At 42.6% G+C, this 23,806-nt stretch overlaps 2 protein-coding genes across 2 annotated transcripts in view; both read right to left on the bottom strand.

Annotated features, from left to right (window-relative positions):
- atg2a (autophagy related 2A) overlaps positions 1-1,028 on the bottom strand; it is a 65,873-nt gene extending 64,845 nt beyond the window's left edge. Inside the window, exon 1 of the mRNA XM_062964786.1 lies at positions 706-1,028. Coding sequence (XP_062820856.1) covers positions 706-876 — 171 coding nt within the window. The 5' untranslated portion in view covers positions 877-1,028. The remainder of the gene's footprint in view (positions 1-705) is intronic.
- Positions 1,029-4,203: 3,175 nt separating this feature from the next.
- LOC100562915 (solute carrier family 22 member 6-A-like) lies at positions 4,204-15,343 on the bottom strand. Its single transcript, XM_062965110.1, has 9 exons — positions 14,972-15,343; positions 13,707-13,810; positions 11,819-11,973; positions 11,534-11,702; positions 10,834-11,145; positions 9,931-10,145; positions 7,863-7,971; positions 6,839-7,042; positions 4,204-4,767 (listed from the first exon to the last, which is right to left on the bottom strand). Exons 1-9 carry the CDS (start codon positions 15,326-15,328, stop codon positions 4,698-4,700), a joined length of 1,695 nt encoding a protein of 564 aa, XP_062821180.1. The 5' UTR covers positions 15,329-15,343; the 3' UTR covers positions 4,204-4,697.
- Between the last annotated feature and the right edge of the window lie 8,463 nt (positions 15,344-23,806).

Raw genomic sequence — 23,806 nt, 5'->3', positions numbered from 1 at the left:
CCGAACGGGACTCAGAGCGGCTTACAAATTAAATTTACATACAATATTATATTATTAGCATATTACAATACTGGTAATAAATTACTATATTGTACTGTATCAATATATTGTAATATTATTAGTAATATTGGATGTAAAATATAATATATAATTAATATTATTATATTGTATTATTAGTATTATATTGTATTACAATATAATATTATGAATTTTATATGTATATACAATATGTTATAATTATTATATATTATTGTAAATTATATTGTGTATATATATATATTGGGGGTATATAATTGTATATATACAATTTAGTCAAACTTCATAGGTGGGGGGACTGCGGCAGCAATATAAAGATAGAATCATTAGATTAAAATACCCAGATAAGAGGGACCTAGTAATTAGCATTAAATAGCCTTGTAGCTTCAAAGCCTGGCTGCTTCCTGCCTGGGGGAAATCCTTGTTAGGAGGTGTTAGCTGGTCCTGATTGTTTCCAGTCTGGAATTCACCTGTTTTCTGAGTGTTGTTCTTTATTTACTGCCCAATAATAATATAGACACTTGCCTCACTGCCAACAGAACCTTTGAAGATGGCATTAGCAACAGATGCAGGCCAAACATCAGGAGAGAATGCTTCTGGAACATGGCCATAATAATAATAATAATAATAATAATAATAATAATAATAATAATGTAAAGGGAGCCTCACCCAGACGTCGAGGTGGATGCGACTGAGGCGTCCTGCGCCGGCGTAAAGATCGAGGCTCAGCTGCTCCAGGCCCAGTCTCTCCTCCAGGAAGTGGCCTAAATAATGCTGCAGCAAGTACCGGCAGGCTCGCTTCTTGATGGAGCTCGACCACGGGAAGAACCACCGCGACATGGCGGCGAGGGTGACCGCCCAAGAGGCGCCTTCCCCGGCGGGCCGGATTACTTTAGCCCCCGGCTCCGCACCCGGCTTCTTGGGCCAGCTAGGCCCGACCCCGTTGGCAGCCGGGCGCGCTCATTGGCCGCACCGCCCTCCGGCGCTCGCTATGATTGGCCCGCTCGGGAGATGGGGGCGGTGACGTTGTCAAAAAAAAAAAAGAGGGGCGGAGACACGGAAGGAGGAGGAAAGAAAACAGAAAGACATCGCTAGGCCCCAGGAAGCTTCCTGATTGGCTACCGCGGCCTTCCTGCACTCACGCGATTGGCTGGTTCGACGAGGGGGCGGGGGCACGAAGGAGAAGGAAGAAAACAGATCAACATCCGGCGGGGCGTGAAAACATGGCGTCGTGGGAGTTGTAGCATCACTAAGGAGCAGCAACGGTTTGCGACACTAGGTTTTCATGGCTGAGTAGGATTCGAACTCAGGTCTCTTTTAATTCTAGAATGTATTTATACCAGGCATGGGCCAACTTGGGCCCCCTCAGGGCTTTTGAACTACAACTCCCATCATTCCTCACAGCCTCAGGCCCTTTCCATTTACCTGGCCCCCACCCTCAGTTTTATAATATAATATTTTATATCATTTTAAATAATATAATATATTGTATATACATATAATATTGTGTATATATATAAAAGGGTAATAAAATTTCGGCCTAGGGCAAAACAATAAAACTACACATCCCAGAAACACTAAACTTGGCAGCACAACCCCTCATCCATGCCTCTACCTTCATACAACAAAAATAAAATAAAAATAAAGTCCTAATTAGAGGGAGAGGAAGAATTGTTTTTATCCAATTGCTGCCAGTTAGAAGGCTAAGCTCCGCCCACTTGGTCTCCTAGCAACCCACTCAGCCCAGGGGACAGGCAGAGTTAGACATCACTTGGCCTCTTCCACACTGCCTATAAAATACAGATTATCTTATTTGAACTGGATTATATGGCAGTGTAGATTCAAGGCCCTTCCACACAGCTATATAACCCAGAACGCCAAGGCAGATAATCCACGGTATCTGCTTTGTACTGGATTATCTTGAGTCCCCACTGCCATATAATCCAGTTCAGTGTGGATTTTATACAGTTGTGTAGAAGGGGCCACATATAATCCAGTTCTAAGCAAATAATACAAAAATATAAATATAATATATAAAAATTACAGTGGTGTAATAATACAGAACAACATAATCTGTAAAATCAGGACAGTGAATAAAGAACCACACTCTGAAAACAGGAGAATTCCAGACAGTAAACAATCAGGGCCAGCTAACACCTCCCAACAAAGGAGTCCCCAAGGAGGAAACAACCAGGCTTTGAAGCTGCAAGGCCATTCAGTGCTAATCAAGGTGGCTAATTACAACAATCATAATTGCTTCAACAAATAAAAACCCACTAAGGACTATGCCACAGCAACGCGTGGCCGGGCACAGCTAGTATACATATAATATTGATAATAATATAATGTTATACAATATAATGCTAATAATATTACCATATACTAATATTAATTCTATATTACATATAATATTACAGTATAGTGGTATAGTTCAATAAAGTAATATATAATGCTAATATTCTACTATGCTAATAATATAATATATTGTATGTACAGCTGCTCTGAGTTCCCTTCGGGGTGAGAAGGGCGGGATATAAATGTAATAAATAAATGTAGTAAATGAATAAATAAATAATTTTAGACTTAGGCTCGCCCAAAGTCTGAAATGACTTGAAGGCACACAACAACAACAGTCCTAATTAACTTGACTATCTCATTTGCCAGAAGTAGGCCCACATTTCCCATTGAAATCCTGATAGGTTTATGTTGGTTAAAATTGTTTTCATTTTTAAATACTGTATTGTATCGTTCTTTCATTATTGTTGTTGTTTTGCACTACAAATAAGACATGTGCAGTGTGCATAAGAATTTGTTCGGGTTTTTTTTCAAATGATAATTCAGCCCCTCCACAGTCTAAAGGATTGTGGACCGGCCCTCTGCTTTAAAAGTTTGAGGACCCCTGAATTAGACATTGCTTTAACTGCCATAGTTCAATGGTATGGAATCCTGGGAGTTGTAGTTTTATGAGGTCTCGGCTCCATAGCATGCCTTTCTTTTCTTGGAAAGCTGTGGAACATTCCTGGATTGTCAACCAATGTTTCCAGGTAAATCTTTGACAGGTATCAAAGGGCAAAAGGAAGCTGATTTCTCAGAAGGTGTAATGATTCTAAATGTTTATTTCTTTAATGCAGTAGTAAGGGAATAATTGATGCAATGGCCTTGGTTCCTTCTGTTCTGAATTAGAGCAAATGTCTGCCCTCTTATTCTTGGTAGATTTATTCTGCGTACCTTGTTTCTCCGAAAACAAGACATCCCCAGAAAATAATAATAATAATAAACTTTATTTTTATATCCCACCTCGGGGCGGCTCACAACAGGGACAAGCCCAAACAACGACAAAACTTAAAACATTTCAACAATACACAAAATAATATAATGGACGATACATTACAATCCAAGCAGATAAAATCAGAGTACAGTAGTGTCTCACTTATCCAACGGGCTGGCAGAATGTTGGATAAGCGAATATGTTGGATAATAAGGAGAGGTTAAGGGGAAACCTATTAGACATCAAATTAGGTTGAGGTAAAGGGTAAAGGTTTTCCCCTGACGTTAAGTCCAGTTCATGTCTGACTTTGGGGGTTTGTGCTCATTTCCATTTCTAAGCCGAAGAGCCGGCGTTGTCCGTAGACACCTCCAAGGTCATGTGGCCACTGGCATGGCTGCATGGAGCACCGTTACCTTCCCGCTGGAGCCGTACCTATTGATCTACTCACACTCTGGGGGTTGGTACTCATCTCCATTTCTAAGCCGAAGAGCCGGCGTTGTCCATAGACACCTCCAAGGTCATGTGGCTGGCATGACTGCATGGAGCGCCGTTAGGTTATGATTTTATAAATTAAGCACCAAAACATCATGTTAGACAACAAATTTGACAGAAAAAGTAGTTCAATAGGCAGTAATGCTACGTAGTAATTACTGTATTTACGAATTTAGCACCAAAATATCAGGATGTATTGAAAACATTGACTACAAAAATGCATTGGATAATCCAGAACGTTGGATAAGCGGATGTCGGATAAGTGAGACTCTACTGTAATTAAAAGCGAACCAGCGGGGACAGATTTCATAAAGTGCTATATCATGGAAATGAGTAACAGTGATAAAGTGCCATACAGTTTTATAAACATAAAGAAGTATTCTGATGACAACTCTGCTGGACCGAAGAAAGTAAGACCTAGCAAAGTTTTTATTTGGAAGCCTGCCTACCAGAGCACACAGTATTGGTAAATGTACATACCATTGAGTGTTTGTCTGGTTACGCTAGTTTGTGATGAGAACTACTGTACAGTATATAATAAATGTTAAAAAAAATTGTTCAACAATAAATGCAGCATAGGAAAAAATGCAAAGGAAAAAATCCAACTGTCCAGCTTTCCTCATTGTTCGTATGTAGAAAAGGGAAATACACTGGCATAGAAATATTTAACTGTAATATTCAGTGATATTTTTGACACTTGTCTCCTTCTTCCGAAGCTTTCTTTCTCTTCTGATTTCTTCTTTGCAATTACCATTTTGAACCGAGCCAAGGTATAGAAAATCCTGGACTTTTTCAGTGTCTTTATTGGCTCTTTTCCCGATTGTCAAGTCCCTTATAAAGGGAGGCGAAGCACAATCTGGTTTTGTCCCAAAAGAGTTCTGGATTTGCCTCTTAATGAAACTCAAAGGCGAGTGGAGCTGATGATGTGAACTTCAATCTTTCTCGTCTGTCCTTTGGATTTCTGTCTGGCTCTGGGAATATATGACGTTTTAAAAATATATTATAAACAAAGCAAAAGAAAGGGAATTGCAAAGGCAAGTTTCAGAAGACAGGGAAAGGATCTGAGCTAGCGGGTGCATCTATATTCTAGAACAAGGGTCCCCAAACATTTTAAACAGGGGGCCGGTTCACGATCCTTCAGACCGTTGGAGGGCCAGACTATAGTTGGCCACCAAGCAATAATAATAATAATAATAATAATAATAATAATAATAATTCCAGCATATCTATCTTGTTTGCTGTGTCATACAATAAAATAACAACAACAACAACAACAACAACAACAACAACAACAGCAATAAAAAAGAGGGTTGGAAGAGACCCCTTGGGCCATTGAGTCCAATCCCCTTCTGCCTTTGTGCACCAAAAGCACAAGCAAAGCACCCCTGACAGATGGCCACCCAGCCTCAATGTTACTAATAATAATAATGTGATTTTGTGATACGAAATCCAGCATATCTATCTTGCTTGATGTGTCATAAAATATAATAATAATAATAATAATAATAATAATAATAATAATAATGGTTGTAAGAGAAGAAGAGACCCCTTGGGTCATTTAGTCTAACCCCCTTGTGCCCTTGTGCCATGGGGGCCGGATAAATGGCTTCAATGGGCCGCATCCGGCCCCCGGGCCTTAGTTTGGGGACCCCTGTTCTAGAACTAGCATTGCCAACATTATTAGAATAAGTCATTTTATATTTTACAAAATGCATAAGGTTGTGTGTGTACTACAACTCACATTGCCAGATTAACCCCCTGAAATTCTATAAAGTTTGTCATGTTGGGCAAATTTGCTGTAGATGCATTCATCATTGGTAAGATTCGGTAGCTATAGGGTGAACTACAACTCCCATCATGGTGGGTCAATCCCGTTACAACCCTGCAGTATTTTTTGTTGGTCATGGCGGTTCTGTATGCCAAGTTAGGTCCAGATCCATCATTGGTGGGGTTCTGAGTGAACTATATATCCCAGTACCTACAACTAACAGTGGTCTCAGGAAGTGAGTGAAGGTACTGCAAGTCCCATCATCCATGGTCCATCCATCCCCAAACTGCACCAGGGTGTAAAGTTGGTCATGGGGGTTCTGTGTGCCAAGTTAGGTCCAGGTCTATCACCTGAGTTCTCTTTGATTGCAGGTAAACTATACATCCCAGTACCTACAACTAACAAATTTCCAGGCCAATTCCCCCCAAAACCCACCAGTATTCAAATTTTGGCATATTGGGTATGCGTGCCAAATTTGGTGCAGATCCATCACTGTTTGCATTCACAGTGCGCTCTGGGTGTAGGTGAACTATAATTCCTAAAAATCAAGGTGAATTTCTCCTTCATTTTTAAAGCTATTGGGGTGAAACTTGCTATAATGTTAGAACACATTTACCACTATTCGCCCACCAAATTTCAGAATGTTTCACTTATCCATGGATTTTTGGTGAATTTTCAGAGTTTTAGAGAGGGACGGACCTTTCTCTCTGCTATCCTGTTTGGTTCTTCCTGACGCTGATGCAGTCTGGGAAATGTAGTTTAGGGCAGGGCCTTTTTAATTCTCTTCCCAAACTACATTTCCCAGAGTTCTGTGCTTTTCCCAAAATGGACTGCTCCCTCTTTTGCCCGCTGCTAATGCCGAGACTGCATTAACTTCAATGCATTACGGCAGCCTTTGGCTTTGCTTCCTTGCCTTGCATTGAATATGGAACTGACTTTGGGAGCCTTTTACAAAAACAAAGCAAATAAATATGTGTTAAGTTTAGATTCTAAAATATTTGTTGTGGGCCAAGCAAACGCTTCGGATATGGTTTCCGACTTACAAAACTTCCGATTTTCTACGATTTCCGAAACTTCCGATTTTTTGCACAAGCCTAATATCTATCCATATAGCCATCTATCTAAGCATTCGCCTGTCCATCTGTCTATCCCTCCGTCCGTCCATCCATCCATCATCATCTATATCTCCTTCCCTCCCATTCATCTATCTGTTCACCCACCCCCAATTCAACTCTCTATTTACCCATCCACACATACACTTGCAAAAGACCCACCTTTCCTCCACTTCTTCCACTGTGTCCAAGAGTGGGACATTGAGCATTTCGGGAAGGAAGCCCGCACAAACGCCGGAGATGATGGGAGTGACACCAAAAATCAACAGAGGCAGGAAGGGCTGGTAGCTACCAGCCATCAGCACCACCGGAGCCACGATCCCGCCCAGGCGCGCCATTACGGTGAGGAAGCTGGTGCCTGTTTGCCTGTTGAGAAGAAACGGTGCATATTCAAATGGAGTACAGGACAGTGTAATGAATGGGTTGCTACAGGTTTTCTGGGCCGTCTGGCCGTCTTCAAAAAGCATTCGTCAGGACATAATGCTTCTGGAACATGGCCAGACAGCCCGGAAAACTCACAGCAACCAGTGGTTCCGGCCATGAAAACCTTCGACAACAAATCTAATAGATGATGAGAGGTGTAGTTATGGCTGGTGGGGTGGGTATCTGGCCAGAGTAGCTAGCCATTCTTCACAAAGGAGAGAAAAGATTCAGGTGCCCAATTTTGTGCCTATTCCAACTCTTCATTGTTAGTGTTTTTGTTATAAAACGTTTAATCTATTGTTGCTGTGGAATTGTGTGCATTTCATTCCGGCAAGCATTCCAGCAGTCAAGAGGTTAATTGCAGCGAGCCCTGATTGATTGCTGGAAGGGCAAATGGCAAAGACTTCCGTTTGTGCTACTTGACAGGAAGATACATCCCAAGCTGTGGAATGCAGAGGAGGTGCTACAGTTCAGAGAGAACGGACTTTGTGAGAGACAGACGTGCTCCATGTTTGTTCGTGTGGATACAACATGTGTCCTGATAGCTTTGGTCAATTAGCACTGTAAATAACGTAAATAAAGTTTCAGTGCCTCTGAGTTTCAGCCGTTATAAATCAGTGAAGTTGTCGTTTTTTGGTCACCGTTTGCAGAGTGGTCTGACGGGTGAGCTGAGGTGGGACCTGGTTTGTCAATCAAGTCGGGGTCGCCGATTCCCTGACATTCATATCTACACATTCTGTGCACTCTCTGGCCTCACCCTTACCTGATGACTGTAGGGAAGAGTTCTCCCCCATAGAGATAAAGGCACATGGAGGCAGATGCGAGGCATCCTTTTCCCAACACCACAAAGGAAAGGCGCACCATTGACATTTCTAGGGGAAAAAAATAGGAGAGAAAAAAACAAGTATGTGAAAAATTTCAACAGAAAGAAGAAAACCATAAAAAGGAGCAAAATCTGGCTCCAGTATTTAAAAAAACACCTTCAAAAACAAGACAGTAAATAAAAAACAACACTCAGAAGACAAGAGAATTCCAGGCAGGTAACCATCAGGGCCAGCTAACACCTTCCAACAAACAGAGGAATCAACCAGGCCTTGAAGCTGCAAGGCTTTTCAGTGCTAATCAAGGTGATTAATAGTATTTAGGTGTATTAATAATGATGATGATTATTATTATTTTGTCAATAATTATAATAATAATGATGATGATTATTATATTATTGTATGACACAGCAAACAAGATAGATATGCTGGATTTCGTTTCACAAAATCACAAGTCGAACACTTCCCAAGTGTCTAGGACTGTGTGATGTATTTTCGGATGATGCGTGCAGATCCCAGTCGGGTGGCCTTTTGCAGTTGGCAGATCGTGATTTTGTCAATGTCTACTGTTTCCAAATGCCGGCTGAGATCTTTTGGCGCAGCACCCAGTGCGCCCATCACCACCGGGACCACTTGGACTGGTTTCTGCCAGAGTCGTTGAAGTTCGATCTTTATTATTATTATTATTGCAACATTCATACTTGCCTCCAGCAGACAAGAGGCTTTTCTCCCACCCTGGACATTATTCCACGGATATATAAACCCACTTGCTTAGTTTCCAATCTACCTCACAAAGATCTAGGATGCCTGCCATAGACGTGGGCGAAACATCAGGAGAGGGTGCTGCTTCTGGAACTCACAGCAACCCCTTAAAGTAACGGTTTGCCCTGATGTTAAGTTCAGCCGTGTCCGATGCTCATCTCCATTTCTAAGCCGAAGAGCCGGCGTTTTCCGTAGGCAACGTTACCTTCCCGCCAGAGCAGTACCTATTGATCTACTCGCATTTGCATGTTTTCGAACTGCTAGCTTGGCAGAAGCTGGGGCTAACAGGAGGTGCTCATTCCACTCCCCGGATCCGAACCTGCGATCTTTTGGTTTGCAAGTTCAGCAGCTCAGCTCTTTAACATGCTGCAACCCCTTATTATTATTGTTATTATGTTGAAGGGCATATCCTGACATTGATATTTGCAGCATTTTAATGTTTTAATGATTTATATAGGGTTTGGATGTCATGTTTTATATTGTATTTGATGATCTGGCTTTTGTGTATTTGTTTGTTTGTCTTGCATGTGAAAGACCTATGGTCTAAGCCAGGGGTCCCCAAACTTTTTAAACAGGGGGCCAGTTCATGATCCTTCGGACCGTTGGAGGGCCGGACTATAGTTGGCCACCGAGCAATAATAATTAATAACAACAACAACAACAACAACAACAACAATAAAAAGTGGGTTGAAAGAGACCCTTTGGGCCATTGAGTCCAACCCCCTTCTGCCTTTGTGCACCGAAAGCACAAGCAAAGCACCCCTGACAGATGGCCACCCAGCCTCTATGTTATTAATAATAATAATAATAATAATGATAATAATAATAATAAAGAGGGTTGGAAGAGACCCCTTGGGCCATTCAGTCCAACCCCCTTCTGCCTTTGTGCACCAAAAGCACAAGCAAAGCACCCCTGACAGATGGCCACCCAGCCTCAATGATAATAATAATAATAATAATAATAATAATAATAATAATAATAATAATAATAATAATAATAATAAGGGTTGGAAGAGAAGAAGAGACCCCTTGGGTCATTTAGCCCAACCCCCTTCTGCCTTTGTGCCGTGGGGGCCGGATAAATAGCTTTTATGGGCCGCATCCGGCCCCCGGGCCTTAGTTTGGGGATCCCTGGTCTAAGCAATAAATAAATTTGAATTTATTGTTATTATGTTCAGTTTTCAGTCCATTAAGACTCCTAAAATCCTTTTGCATGTACGTATTATTAAGCCAAGGTTTGCGTCTTACCAGCAGGCACTGGGAGGCTGAGCAAGAGGAACGTTCCGGCAAGAATGAGGGAGACGGCTTGGATTGTTCGTCTGCCGAAGAACGTGAGCATCAGGGCGCAAGCCATCTTGGCCACCAGATCGATGGCCCCAAAGAAGAGCTGAACCAGGAAGACATTGAGTCCGAACACGGAGAGCTCCATGGCCAGGCCAAAGTAGGACATGTTCATTGAGAAGCTGCGGGAGAAAGCAATCTGTCAAGAGGGAAAGGCCAGAGAAGGCAAAAGACTTTGTAAAACTACAACACCCAGGAATACCGTATATACTCAAATATAAGCTGACCCGAATATAAGCCGAGGCATCTAATTTTACCACCAAAAAAACCCTGGGAAAGCATTGACTCAAGTATAAGCCGAGGGTTGGAAATTTCAGAAATAAAAATAGATACCAAAAATTTACATTAATTGAGGCATCAGTAGGTTAAATGTTTTTTTAATAGAGTCTCACTTATCCAACATATTTGCTTATCCAACGTTCTGCCGGCCTGTTTATGTTGGATAAGTGAGACTCTACTGTAATAATAAATACAGGAAAATAATACATGTAATAATAGAGTAGAATAATATATGTAATAATAATAAGATCAGAGTGAAATAATTAATGAATTATTAATAATAAAAATAGAGTAAAATAAATGTAATAGCAACAATAATAGAGTAAAATAATAAATGTAATAATACCAATAATAATAGAGAAAAATAATAAATGTACCATATATTCTCGAGTATGAGCCGACCTGAATATAAGACGACCAGGACCATCACCCGAGTATAAGCTGACGGGGGCTTTTTCAGCCTTAAAAAAAAGGGCTAAAAAACTAGGCTTATACTCGAGTATATACAGTATTTTTTGGCTTTTGTAATACCTGACGAACATGAGGCAACAACTGATGCGTCTCAGTCCCGGTGTGCGGAAAAGGTCCAGGCAGGAGTGCGGAGATTTGCCCCCTCTTTGAGTCTCCAGCATCTGGGAAGAAAGAGGTCGTTTGTTGGCGAACCCAATCTGCACAACGAATACATGCGCTTCGACATTTATTTGCTGAATTTCACCCACCTCCAGGACCACCTTGTTGCCAGCTGCTGCTTTCCCGTTGATCCTGGCCACCAGTTTGAGGTTCCTCAAGGCCGCTTCATGCTCGTTGTTCATGAGGAGCCACCGAGCTGATTCTGGAAGCCACCTGAGAAAGAGATCCTAGTTTAGGTGTCCGGCGTTGTTCGGGCTATTTTTTCATAAGCTTGTGGGTGAACTACAGCTCACATCGTGACAGGTTAACCCTGAGAAACTCCATCAGTTGTAAGGGCTAGGATGTATAGTTCACCTGCAATCTAAAAGCACTCTGAACACCACCAATGATGGACCTGGAAGTTTGGAAGTTGTAGTTCACCTACATCCAGAGTGCAGTGTGGACTCAAACCATGATGGATCTGGACCAAACTTGGCGCCAATACTCAATATGCCCAAATGTGAACACTGGTGGAGTTTGGGGAAAACAGACCTTGATTTGTAGTTGCTGGGATTTATAGTTCACCTACAATCGAATCAATGAAGCTTCATTGGAAACTCACCAGGAATAGGCAAAGAAGCAGAAGAATGGGGCAGAAATCGCCAGCTGCAGCCAACGCCAGTTGCGGATACCGTACGCCAGCCCTGCGAGGAGCAACTGGCCGGCCGTACTGCAATAGCTCTGCGCAGAGACCACCGTCGCCCTGTGTTTAGTGGGAACCCACTCCAGACCTGGCAGGAAGCGAGAAAAATCCATGGAAGTCCAGCTCGCTCTGGAGTTACACTCACCATACTAGTTGTATTCAGATTTCAGCCCAAAAGATCGTGGGATCCCATGGTGGACTCACTGAGGCAGATGTAGTTCAGGAGGAAGCCCGAGATGCCCACTCCACTCAGGAACCGGAAGACGCAGTAGGCCGCGAAGTTTTGGGAGAAAGCAGCCGCGCAGCCCATGACGGCTACCAGCAGAAGGGACCAGATGAGGATAAGGCGGCGGCCGAACCTTCGGGGCAAAGATCGAGACAGTGAGACCTGTGGTTGCGGATTTGGGATTTCAGAGCCTAAGACTCGGGAGGAGAGTGAGGCAGGCGACATCCGAGAGCACCCTGGAAGGCTCTCAGCCGCGGCGTGCCTTCCTCAACCGTCCTCCCAGTATAAGGACAGGGCTGCTCACCCCATCCTAATACTGGGAGGAAAATGAGACGTGAGGCAGGCGACGTCCGAGAGCACCCTGGAAGGCTCTCAGACGTGGCGTGCCTTCCTCAACCGTCCTCCCAGCATAAGTACAGGACTGCTCACCCCATCCTAATACTGGGAGGAAAATGAGACATGTTTGTGACTGCCCCTATCCTTCTCGCCAATACTCGTCTCTCAATATTCGGGCTGTCTTCTCCAGGAGGAGAGTGAGGCAGGCGACGTCCGAGAGCACCCCGGACAGCTCTCAGCTACTGCATGCCTTCCTAAAGTCGTCCTCCCAGCATTAGGACAAGGCTGCTCACCCCATCCTTATGCCAGGAAGAAAACGAGACGTGTTTACAACTGCCCTGATCCTCCTCCCTCAATATTCGGGCTGTCCTCTCGGCATTATGCCAGGAGGATATTGAGACAGGTGACATCCGAGAGCACACCAAAGTGCTCTCAGCCGCAGCGTGCCTTCCTCAACCGTCCTCCCAGCATAAGGACAGGGCTACTCACACCATCCTTATGATCCTTCTCCCCAATACTCCTCCCTCAATATTTGGACTGTCCTCTCAGCATTAGCTGGGAGGAGAATGAGACAGGCAACGTCCGAGAGCACCCTGGAGGGCCCTCAACTGCTGCATGCCTTCCTCAAGCCGTCCTTCCAGAATAAGGACAGGACTGCTCACCCCATCCTTATGCCAGGAAGAAAAGGAGATATGTTTGCGACTGCCCCAATCCTTCTCGTCAATATTCGAGCCGTCTTCTCGGCATTATCTGGGAGGAGAGTGAAGCAGGTGACATCCGAGAGCACCCTGGAAGGCTCTCAGCCGCAGCGTGCCTTCCTCAACCGTCCTCCCAGCATAAGGACAGGACTGCTCACCCCATCCTAATACTGGGAGGAAAATGAGATATGCTTGCAACTGCCCCGATCCTCCTCCCCATTACTCATCTCTCAATATTTGGGCTGTCTTTTCCAGGAGGAGAGTGAGTCAGGCGACATCCGAGAGCACCCTGGAAGGCTCTCGACTGCTGCATGCCTTCTTCAAGCCATCCTCCCAGCATAAGGACAGGGCTCCTCACCCCATCCTTATGCCGGGAGGAAAACGAGATATGTTTGCGACTGCCCCATCCTCCTCCCCAATATTCTAGCCGTCCTCTCGGCATTAGCCAAGAGGAGAATGAGGCAGGTGACACCCGAGAACACCCCGGAGGGCTCTCAACCACTGCATTCCTTCCTCAAGCCGTCCTCCCAGCATAAGGACAGGACTGCTCACCCCACCTTACGCCGGGAGGAAAACGAGACATGTTTGCGACTGCCCCGATTTTCCTTCCCAATCCACCTCCCTCAATATTCAAGCTGTCCTCTCGGCATTATGCCGGGAGGAGAGTGAGGCAGGCGACAACCAAGAGCACCCCGGAGAGCTCTCAGCCACTACATGCCTTCCTCAAGCCATCCTCCCAGCATAAGGACAGGGCTGCTCACCCTGTAGTTCAATGGTATGGAATCCTGAAAGTCAGAGATGGAAGAAGAAGGGAGTCTGCGTTGCTCCTTACCTATCTGAGAGATCTCCGAGGATGAAGGCGCCCACCAAAACACCCGCCATGAAGAGAGACTGTGCCAGGCTTTTGAGGGATTGTAGGTGACACACGAGGTCCCACTACAAGAGAGAGAGATTGTATGCATCTCTACACAATACAGTTTGACTACACTTGAACTACCATGGCTCGATGCTATGGGATACTGGGAATTGTGGTTTGGTGAGTTGCCAGAGTTCTTTCTCCCACCCTGGACATCTTTCCACAGATATATAAACCCAGGGCCGGCCCTAGGTAATTTTCAAGTGTAGGCGAACAGAATTTTGGCGCTCCCCCCCAAACCAGTCACTGAAAAATAAAAGTGTTGGATAAGCGAAAATGTTGGATAATGGAAAAAGAGGCAGGGGTGGCACCATCCTCCTGGGGGGCTCAACTGCGCCCCTGGGACGATGGCGCCACAGGCAAGTGCCTAATTCGCCTCGTGGTTGGACCGCCCCTGTCCAGGGCTGGCCCTAGGTATTTTTCAAGTTTACGCGAACAGAATTTATTATTTATTTATTACAATATTTATATCCCGCCCTTCTTACCCAACAGGGGACTCAGGATGGCTTACAAAAACACATGGGCTGAGTGAATTGCTAGGAGACCAAGTGGGCGGAGCTTAGCCTTCTAACTGGCAGCAATTGGATAAAAACAATTATTCCTCTCCCTCTAATTAGGACTTTATTTTTCTTTTTGTTGTATGAATGTAGAGGCATGGATGAGGGGTTGTGCTGCCAAGTTTAGTGTTTCTGGGATGTGTAGTTTTGATGTTTTGTCCTAGGCCGAAATTTCATTACCCTTTTATATATATAGACTAGCTTTGCCCAGCCACGCCTTGCTGTGGCTTATGGGAATCCTTATGGAATAGCAGTGAATAGCTTTGCAGTCTCAAAGCCTGGCCGTTTTCTGGAGTAGCTGGAGCTTTTTGTTGCATGAACGTTGAGGCGTGGATGAGGGGTTGTGCTGCCAAGTTTAGTGTTTCTGGGATGTGTAGTTTTGTTGTTTTGTCCTAGGCCGAAATTTCATTACCCTTTTATATATATAGATCAACTAGTTCGCCTCGCGGTTGGGCCGCCCCTGTATAAACCCACTTGCCTCTTTTACAACAGGCCTCACAACCTCTGAGGATGCCTGTGGGCAAAACGTCAGGAGAGAATGCTTCTGGAACATGTCCAGACAGCCCCGAAAACTCAACAACCCAGTGATTCCGGCCGCGAAAGCCTTCGACAACACAGTCATACCTCGGTCACAATGGTGGAGGTGAAGACGCTGCGGTCATACTCCCATCCGTTGTGGCATGGCGTGGATCCATTGGCGTCGGGAGAAGACTGCCTTATGACAAAACTTTGGCAAATATCGGATTGTGCGTCTTGACCGATCCGAGAGGCGTTGAGCTGGACCAGGTGGCAGCGATGCTCCGGCGAGGCCGCACTGAAATTCTGCACCAAGTTGTGGCTGGCGAGAAGCAAGACTGGGATGGAGAGCAGGACGGTGGAGAAGAGCTGGAAGAGCCCGGTGCTGCCCACCTCTTCCAGGAGGTCTCCGAAAGGGACGGGGGCCACGGTGGGGCCTGGGCACAAGGACAGTCGGCGTGGCATCGTGGAATGGCTCGCCCCTGCGACATCTCCCTTTTTATGCCCCAACAAGGAATTGAAACGGGGTTAATGAATGACTTGCCACAAGCAGGCCAACGGGTTGCAGTGGATAAATGTCTTCCGACAAGGGGCCGGTATGGGTCGGAGGAAATGGGTCAAGGAGGAACGCGGGTCGGACAACCAAAGCCAAGGGTTTCTTTTCTGCCAAGCGATAGAGATACGACTTAGTGCCTTCAAAGTGGCTTCATAGGCAAGAAAAACTCAAGAGGTGGTTTTGCCCTTCTCCCGAAATTGCACCTCTGGTATGTGAGAGCCCCTATATAAATGGCCCAAAGAGAAGGTTCTGGTATTCTGTACAAATTGCCAGGTTCTCTTCTCCCAGTTGTGCTGTGGGTCAGTCTTCCACCAGAATTTATTTACTACATTATTTACTAAATTATTTATTTACTACATTTATATCCCGCTCTCAGAGCGGCTTACAAATAATATTTACCTTAGTGAGACACTAGCACTCTAGGGAAGAGAAGAGTCGAGGCCTTGCAAAACTACAACTCCCATCATTCCATAGCATTGAGCCAGGGCAGTTAAAATGGTGTCCCCGTGTCATGATCTCCAATCTTTGATATCTCCGGTCGGCTGACAAAGAACAGATGCCAGCCATAAAACCTCAATGGCCCTCTGGTATGTGAGAGCCCCTACATAAATGGGCCAAAGAGAAGGTTCTGGTATTCTGTACAAATTGTCAGGTTCTCTTCTCCCAGTTGTGCTGTGGGTCAGTCTTCCACCAGAAAAAGCACCAAGACACACGCTGGTAGATTCCAACAAGTTTTATTGTACAGAATACCAGAACCTTCTCTTTGGCCCATTTATATAGGGGCTCTCACATACCAGAGGGTAATTGAGGTTTTATGGCTGGCATCTGTTCTTTGTCAGCCGACCGGAGATGTCAAAGATTGGTCATGACACCTGGTTTTTGTTGGTGGTCTCCCATCCAAGCCCTAGCCAAGGTTGACCCTTCTTAGAGCCAAGATCAAGCAGAGTGTGGTGGACTTTCAAGTCCCTCTTAATCTATGGGGACTCCATGAAGTTCATATGAAACCGCAATGGCCATCCATTCTGACCCTATTCTTTGCATTAAGGAAAGACAGCATCCAAAACCCTCCTGATAGATGGCCATCCAGCCTCAGCACCATCATCATCATCCTATTATTATTATTATTATTATTATTGAGTTGAAAGAGATATCAAGGAACATCTATTGTTATTATTAAATTATAGAATTGGAAGGGCTACCAAAGGCCGTCAAATAATAATAATAATAATAATAATTATTATTATTATTATTATTTGATGGCCTTTGGTACCCTTTCCAACTCTAGGATTGTATAGTTCTATTATTATTATTATTATTATTATTATTATTATTATTATTAATAATAATAATAATAATATTTGATGGCCTTAGTGCCCATTCCAACTGTAGAAATATTATTATTATTATTATTATTATTATTATTATTATTATTGAGTTGAAAGAGATATCAAGGAACATCTATTGTTATTATTAAATTATAGAATTGGAAGGGCTACCAAAGGCAGTCAAATAATAATAATAATAATAATAATAATAATAATAATAATAATAATAATAATAATATTTCTACAGTTGGAATGGGTACTAAGGCCATCAAATATTATTATTATTATTATTATTATTATTATTATTATTATTATTAATAATAATAATAATAATAATAATAATAATAATAGAACTATACAATCCTAGAGTTGGAAAGGGTACCAAAGGCCATCAAATAATAATAATAATAATAATAATAATAATAATAATAATTCTACAGGTGGAATGGGGACTAAAGGCCATCAAATATTAATATTAATAATGATAATGATAGAACCATGCATTCCTAGAGTTTGAAGGGCTATCAAAGGCCATCAAATAATAATAATAATAATAATAATAATAATAATAATAATAATAATAATAATAATAATATTTCTACAGTTGGAATGGGCACTAAGGCCATCAATTATTATTAATAATAATAATAATAATAATAATAATAATAATAATAATAATAATAATAAAACTGTACAATCCTAGAGTTGGAAAGGGTACCAAAGGCCATCAAATAATAATAATAATAATAATAATAATAATAATAATAATAATAATAATAATAATAATTCTACAGTTGTAATGGGCACTAAAGGCCATCAAATATTAATAATGATAATGATTGAACCATGCAATCCTAGAGTTGGAAAGGGTACCAAAGGCCATCAAATAATGATAATAATAATAATAATAATAATAATAATAATAATAATAATAACAGTTGTTGTTATTATTATTCTACAGTTGGAATGGGCACCAAAGGCCATCAAATATTAATATTAATAATGCTAATGATAGAGCGACACAATCCTAGAGTTGGAAGGGCTACCAAAGGCCATCAGATAATAACAATAACAATGATAATAATTATCATATTCCTTCCTTAGGCAAGGAAGATCCAGAAATCATTTCCTCGCAGGCCTAGAGCAATTGGACGCTTGGCACATTTCTTGACGGCCAATTTCTTGAGCAGCCCCGGAAGGTTATTGAGTTTAGAGAGTCCCAACAAATAGATGCTTCTTTACTTTATGGACAGGATGCTCCACCCAGGGACCGCCGGCAATAGGTTTAAGTGCATACGGAGCACATCAATGGTTAATTATTCATCGCTGGATTAATTTTTGAGAGTTTTTGGAGAAGGCTTTGAGAGTTCTTGGAGAACGAGACAAGGAAGCAGGATGTTTATATATCTGTCGAATAACGTCCAGGGCAGGAGAAAAAACTGTTGTCTGTTGGAGGTGAATGGTGCAATTGGCCAGCTCGATCAGCACTGAATAGCCTTGCAGCTTCAAAGCCTGGCTGCTTCCTGCCTGGGGGAATCCTTTGTTGGGAGGTGTTAGCTGGCCCTGATTGTTTCCTGTCTAAAATTCCCGTTTTTTTAAAAAAATGTTGCTCCCAACAAAGGTTCACAAGTCGAACACTTCCCAAGCAATTGTTGTTGTTGTTGTTGTTGTTGTTGTTAGTCTATGTACCGTATATACTCGAGTATAAGCCGACCCGAATATAAGCCGAGGCACCTAATTTTACCATTAAAAAAAATGGGAAAACATTGACTCAAGTATAAGCCGAGAGTGGTAAATTTCAGAAATAAAAATAGATATGAATAAAACTACATTAATTGAGGCATCAGTAAGGGTAAATATTTTTAATATTTACATAAAATTTTAATTTAAGATAAAACTGTCCAACTCTGGTTAAATCATTAGTCTCATTTTCTTCAATGTAAAGGTGCTTATGTATCCTTTTAATAATAATAGAGTAGAATAATAAATGTAATAATAATAATATCAGAGTGAAATAATAAATATATTAATAATAAAAATAGAGAAAATAAATGTAATACAGTAGAGTCTCACTTATCCAAGCTAAACGGGCCGGCAGAACCTTGGAGAAGCGAATATCTTGGATAATAAGGAGAGATTAAGGAAAAGCCTATTAAACATCAAATTAGGTTATGATTTTACAAATTAAGCACCAAAACATCATGTTATACAACAAATTTGGCAGAAAAAGTAGTTCAATACGCAGTAATGTTATGTTGCAATTACTGTATTTACGAATTTAGCACCAAAATATCATGATATATTGAAAACATTGACTACAAAAATTTGTTGGATAATCCAGAACGTTGGATAAGCGAGTGTTGGATAAGTGAGACTCTACTGTACTAATAAATACAGTAAAATAATAAATGTAATAATAAATAAAGTAAAATATCGAATGTAACAATAATATCAGAGTGAAATAATAAATATATTAATAATAAAAATAGAGTGAAATAAATGTAATAGTAGCAACAATAATAGAGAAAAATAATAAATGTAATAATAATAGAGTAATAAGGGCTGAAAAACTAGGCTTATACTCAAGTATATACAGTAATAATAAATAGAGTAAAATAATTAATGTAATAATAATAAGATCAGAGTGAAATAATAAATGTATTATTAATAATAATAAAATTGAGTAAAATAAATGTAAGGGTAGCAACAATAATAGAGAAAAATAATAAATGTAATAATACCAATAATAATAGAGAAAAATAATAAATGTAATAGTAGCAACAATAATAGAGAAAAATAATAAATGTAATAATACCAATAATAATAGAGAAAAAATAAATGTACCATATATTCTCGAGTATAAGCTGACCCAAATATAAGCCAACCAGGACCCTCACCTGAGTATAAGCCGAGGAGTTTTTTTTCAGTCCAAAAAAAGGGCTGAAAAACTAGGCTTATACTCGAGTATATACAGTATTATGTTGCCTTATTATTATTATTATTATTATTATTATTATTATTATTATTATTATTACTACTGACACAAAGACAGAATATGACACAGCAAACGAGATCTATATGCTGGGTTTCGTATCACAAAATCACAAGTCGAATACTTCCCAAGCGATTATGATTATGATGATTGTTATTCTATATATTCTTTCAATTTCGTCTTCTGTGTCTTCTATGTGCCTACAAATCTACCACCGAGATTAGTCCTTCCTTGAATCCTTCCCATTGTTTGGATGCTGCCAACTTCACCCGCGTCATCACTGCTTATGGGTCACTGCCCCGGAGAGTTTGCTTTCCCCGAAAGCTCAATGGGGCATCCCTTCCTTTTTGTGTATTTGTGTCTGTCTGGGGCCGAGAGGTCTACTAATGAGTTCCGGGCTCTCCTAATGAGTTCCATTAAGCCGAAGAGCACAAAGGGAGACACTCACGAACCATGTCTCTGCTCGTATTGGAGGTATAATTTCATGACACGATACAGAAAGTCGGAAATGACCCAAATAAGGGTCTACCAAAGGTCATCTAGTCCAGTGGTTCACAAAGTGGGCGCTGGAGCGATCCAGGGGGGCGGTGATGGCACTTATTAGGACACGGGGGCGGGGCCAGAGGAGGGGCGGGGCCTCTTCCCAAGTGCTTGAGACAGGGCTGAGCATCTAGGGCGCCTGTTAGGACACACAGGGGGCGGAGCTAGAGGAGTGGGCGGGGCCTCTTCCCAAGAGCATGAGACAGGGCTGAGCCTCTATATTTCTCCTGAGAGGCCTTTCAGGACTAAAGGGCGGTGCCAGAGACAGGGGCGGGGCCTCTTCCCAAGAGCACGAGACAGGGCTGAGCCTCTATATTTCTCCTGAGAAGCCTTTTAGGACTAAAGGGCGGGGCTAGGGGTGGGGGCGGGGCCTCTTCCCAAGAGCATGAGACAGGGCTGAGCCTCTATATTTCTCCTGAGAGGCCTTTTAGGACTAAAGGGCGGGGCTAGGGGTGGGGGCGGGGCCTCTTCCAAAGAGCATGAGACAGGGCTGAGCCTCTATATTTCTCCTGAGAGGCCTTTTAGGACTAAAGGGCGGGGCTAGGGGTGGGGGCGGGGCCTCTTCCCAAGAGCATGAGACAGGGCTGAGCCTCTATATTTTTCCTGAGAGGCCTTTTAGGACTAAAGGGCGGAGCTAGGGAAGGGGGCGGGGCCTCTTCCCAAGAGCATGAGACAGGGCTGAGCCTCTATATTTTTCCTGAGAGGCCTTTCAGGACTAAAGGGCGGGGCTAGGGGTGGGGGCGGGGCCTATTCCCAAGAGCATGAGACAGGGCTGAGCCTCTATATTTCTCCTGAGAGGCCTTTTAGGACTAAAGGGCGGGGCTAGAGCAGGGGCGGGGCCTCTTCCCAAGAGCCTGAGACAGGGCTGAGGCTCTATACCTCCCCTGAGGCACTTGTTAGAACATGGGGGCGGACTATAGAGGCCCCGCCCCTTCCTCTAGCCCCACCCCCTGTGTCCTGGCAGGCGCCGCAGCATAGGGATAGAAGCTCAGCCCTGCCTCAGAGCTCGTAACTCCGCCCATCCCAGTCCTAGCCGCCCAATAATAATAATAATAATAAATAGAGTAAAATAATAAATGTAATAATACCAATAATAATAGAGAAAAATAATAAAAGTACCATCTATACTCGAGTATAAGCCGACCCAAATATAAGCCAACCAAGACCTGAGTATAACCCAAAGGGGGCTTTTTCGGTCCTAAAAAAGGATTGAAAAACTCGGCTTATACTCGAGTATATATGGTAAACACGGTGAGTAAATAATAAATAAATAAAATGTGGCTTAAAACTTATAGCATTCCATCCTTCCCTTCCTTACACAGCGTCTTAAAGAAAAGGCACGTAAACGGATTAATGGTCCGTCCTTCTGTCCCTTCCTCGCTCCGGCTTGAAATCTGCCAGCAACCAAGAGATCTTAAAACTGTACTAATCCTTGCTATATTTATTTACAGAGCGCAGCTTGTATGGTGATTCTGGGGTTTGAAACTTCCATGACGAAAAAAACCCTGCTTTGATTGAAGTCAAAAATCAGAAACTCCTCAAAGCACAGCAGACAAAGAATCAGTACAAGAAAACCGCACTACAAACTAGAGCTGACAGCTGGCACAACAACAACATTGCATGGAAAGTTCCTTGACAAAATTGAAGGAAAAGCTGACAAGGAGAAGACCTGGCTCTGGCTCACAAATGGGACCCTGAAGAAGGAGACGGAAGGCCTGATCCTTGCAGCCCAGGACCAAGACATCAGGACAAAGGCAATTCAGGCCAAGATCGAAAAATCAGCCGATGACCCAAAATGCAGACTGTGCAAGGAAACCGACGAAACCATTGATCATATCCTCAGCTGCTGTAAGAAAATCGCACAGACAGACTACAAACAGAGGCACAACTATGTGGCCCAAAGGATTCATTGGAACTTATGCCTCAAGTACCGCCTCCCAGCAGTAAAGAACTGGTGGGATCACAAACCTGCAAAAGTCTTGGAAAATGAGCACGCAAAGATACTGTGGGACTTCCGAATCCAGACTGACAAAGTTCTGGAACACAACACACCAGACATCACAGTTGTGGAAAAGAAAAAGGTTTGGATCATTGATGTCGCCATCCCAGGTGACAGTCGCATTGACGAGAAACAACAGGAAAAACTCAGCCGCTATCAGGACCTCAAGATTGAACTGCAAAGACTCTGGCAGAAACCAGTGCAGGTGGTCCCGGTGGTGATGGGCACACTGGGTGCCGTGCCAAAAGATCTCAGCCGGCATTTGGAAACTATAGACATTGACAAAATCATGATCTGCCAACTGCAAAAGGCCACCCTGCTGGGATCTGCACACATCATCCGAAAATACATCACACAGTCCTAGACACTTGGGAAGTGTTTGACTTGTGATTTTGTGATACGAAATCCAGCATATCTATCTTGTTTGCTGTGTCATAATAAAATAATAATAACAATAATAGGTCTTCCTTTGAACAGTGGTTCTCAACTTGTGGGTCCCCAGATGCTTTGGCCTTCAGTTCCGAGAAAACCTAATGCCGGGTCCCCAAGCTAGTAAATAAATAGTCCCAAGTGTCTACAACTGTGTGATGCTCTAGTTTGTAGTGCGGTTTTCTTATACTGGTTAGGGTTAGGGTTATTATTATTATTATTATTATTATTATTATTATTATTAAATACCTTTACCGGACATGACTGGACTTAATGTCAGGGGAAAACCTTTACCTACTTAGAACAGTGTGTCTCAGCTTGTGGGTCCCCAGATGCTTTGGCCTTCAACTCCGAGAAAACCTAATGCCGGGTCCCCAAGCTAGTAAATAAATAAACAAGAGTAATAATAATAATAGCAGCAACCAAGGCTTGTAAGGCTTCAGAGCTGAATCCAGCCTTGCTCTTCAATTTTGTCAAGGAACTTTCCATGCAATGTTTTGTTGTGCCAGCTGTCAGCTCTAGTTTGTAGTGCGGTTTTCTTGTACTAGTTAGAGTTAGGGTTATTATTATTATTAAATACCTTTATCGGACATGACTGGACTTAATGTCAGGGGGAAACCTACTTAGAAAGGTATGTCTCAGCTTGTGGGTCCCCAGATGCTTTGGCCTTCAATTCCGAGAAAACCTAATGCCGGGTCCCCAAGCTAGTAAATAAATAGTCCCGAGTGTCTAGGACTGTGTGATGCTCTAGTTTGTAGTGCGGTTTTCTTATACTGGTTAGGGTTATTATTATTATTATTATTATTCAATACCTTTACCGGACATGACTGTACTTAATGTCAGGGGAAAACCTTTACCTACTTAGAACAGTGTATCTCAGCTTGTGGGTCCCCAGATGCTTTGGCCTTCAACCCCGAGAAAACCTAATGCTGGGTCCCCAAGCTAGTAAATAAATAGTCCCAAGTGTCTACAACTGTTTGATGCTCTAGTTTGTAGTGCGGTTTTCTTATACTGGTTAGGGTTAGGGTTATTATTATTATTAAATACCTTTACCTAATATGACTGGACTTAATGTCAGGGGAAAACCTTTACCTACTTACAA

The sequence above is a fragment of the Anolis carolinensis genome, unplaced genomic scaffold, assembly GCF_035594765.1.
Source record: "Anolis carolinensis isolate JA03-04 unplaced genomic scaffold, rAnoCar3.1.pri scaffold_14, whole genome shotgun sequence".
Classification (NCBI taxonomy): domain Eukaryota; kingdom Metazoa; phylum Chordata; class Lepidosauria; order Squamata; family Dactyloidae; genus Anolis; species Anolis carolinensis.
This window is presented reverse-complemented; position numbering and strand designations above follow the sequence as displayed.

Coding starts and splice junctions, on each gene's coding strand:
- LOC100562915 (XM_062965110.1), bottom strand. CDS start 15,328: ATGCCACGCCGACTGTCCTTGTGCCCAGGCCCCACCGTGGCCCCCGTC. Junction 10,146..10,833: donor TGTTGCCTCATGTTCGTCAG/GTATTACAAAAG, acceptor TTTCTCCCGCAG/CTTCTCAATGAACATGTCCT. Junction 7,043..7,862: donor CTCTTCCCTACAGTCATCAG/GTAAGGGTGAGG, acceptor TCTTCTCAACAG/GCAAACAGGCACCAGCTTCC.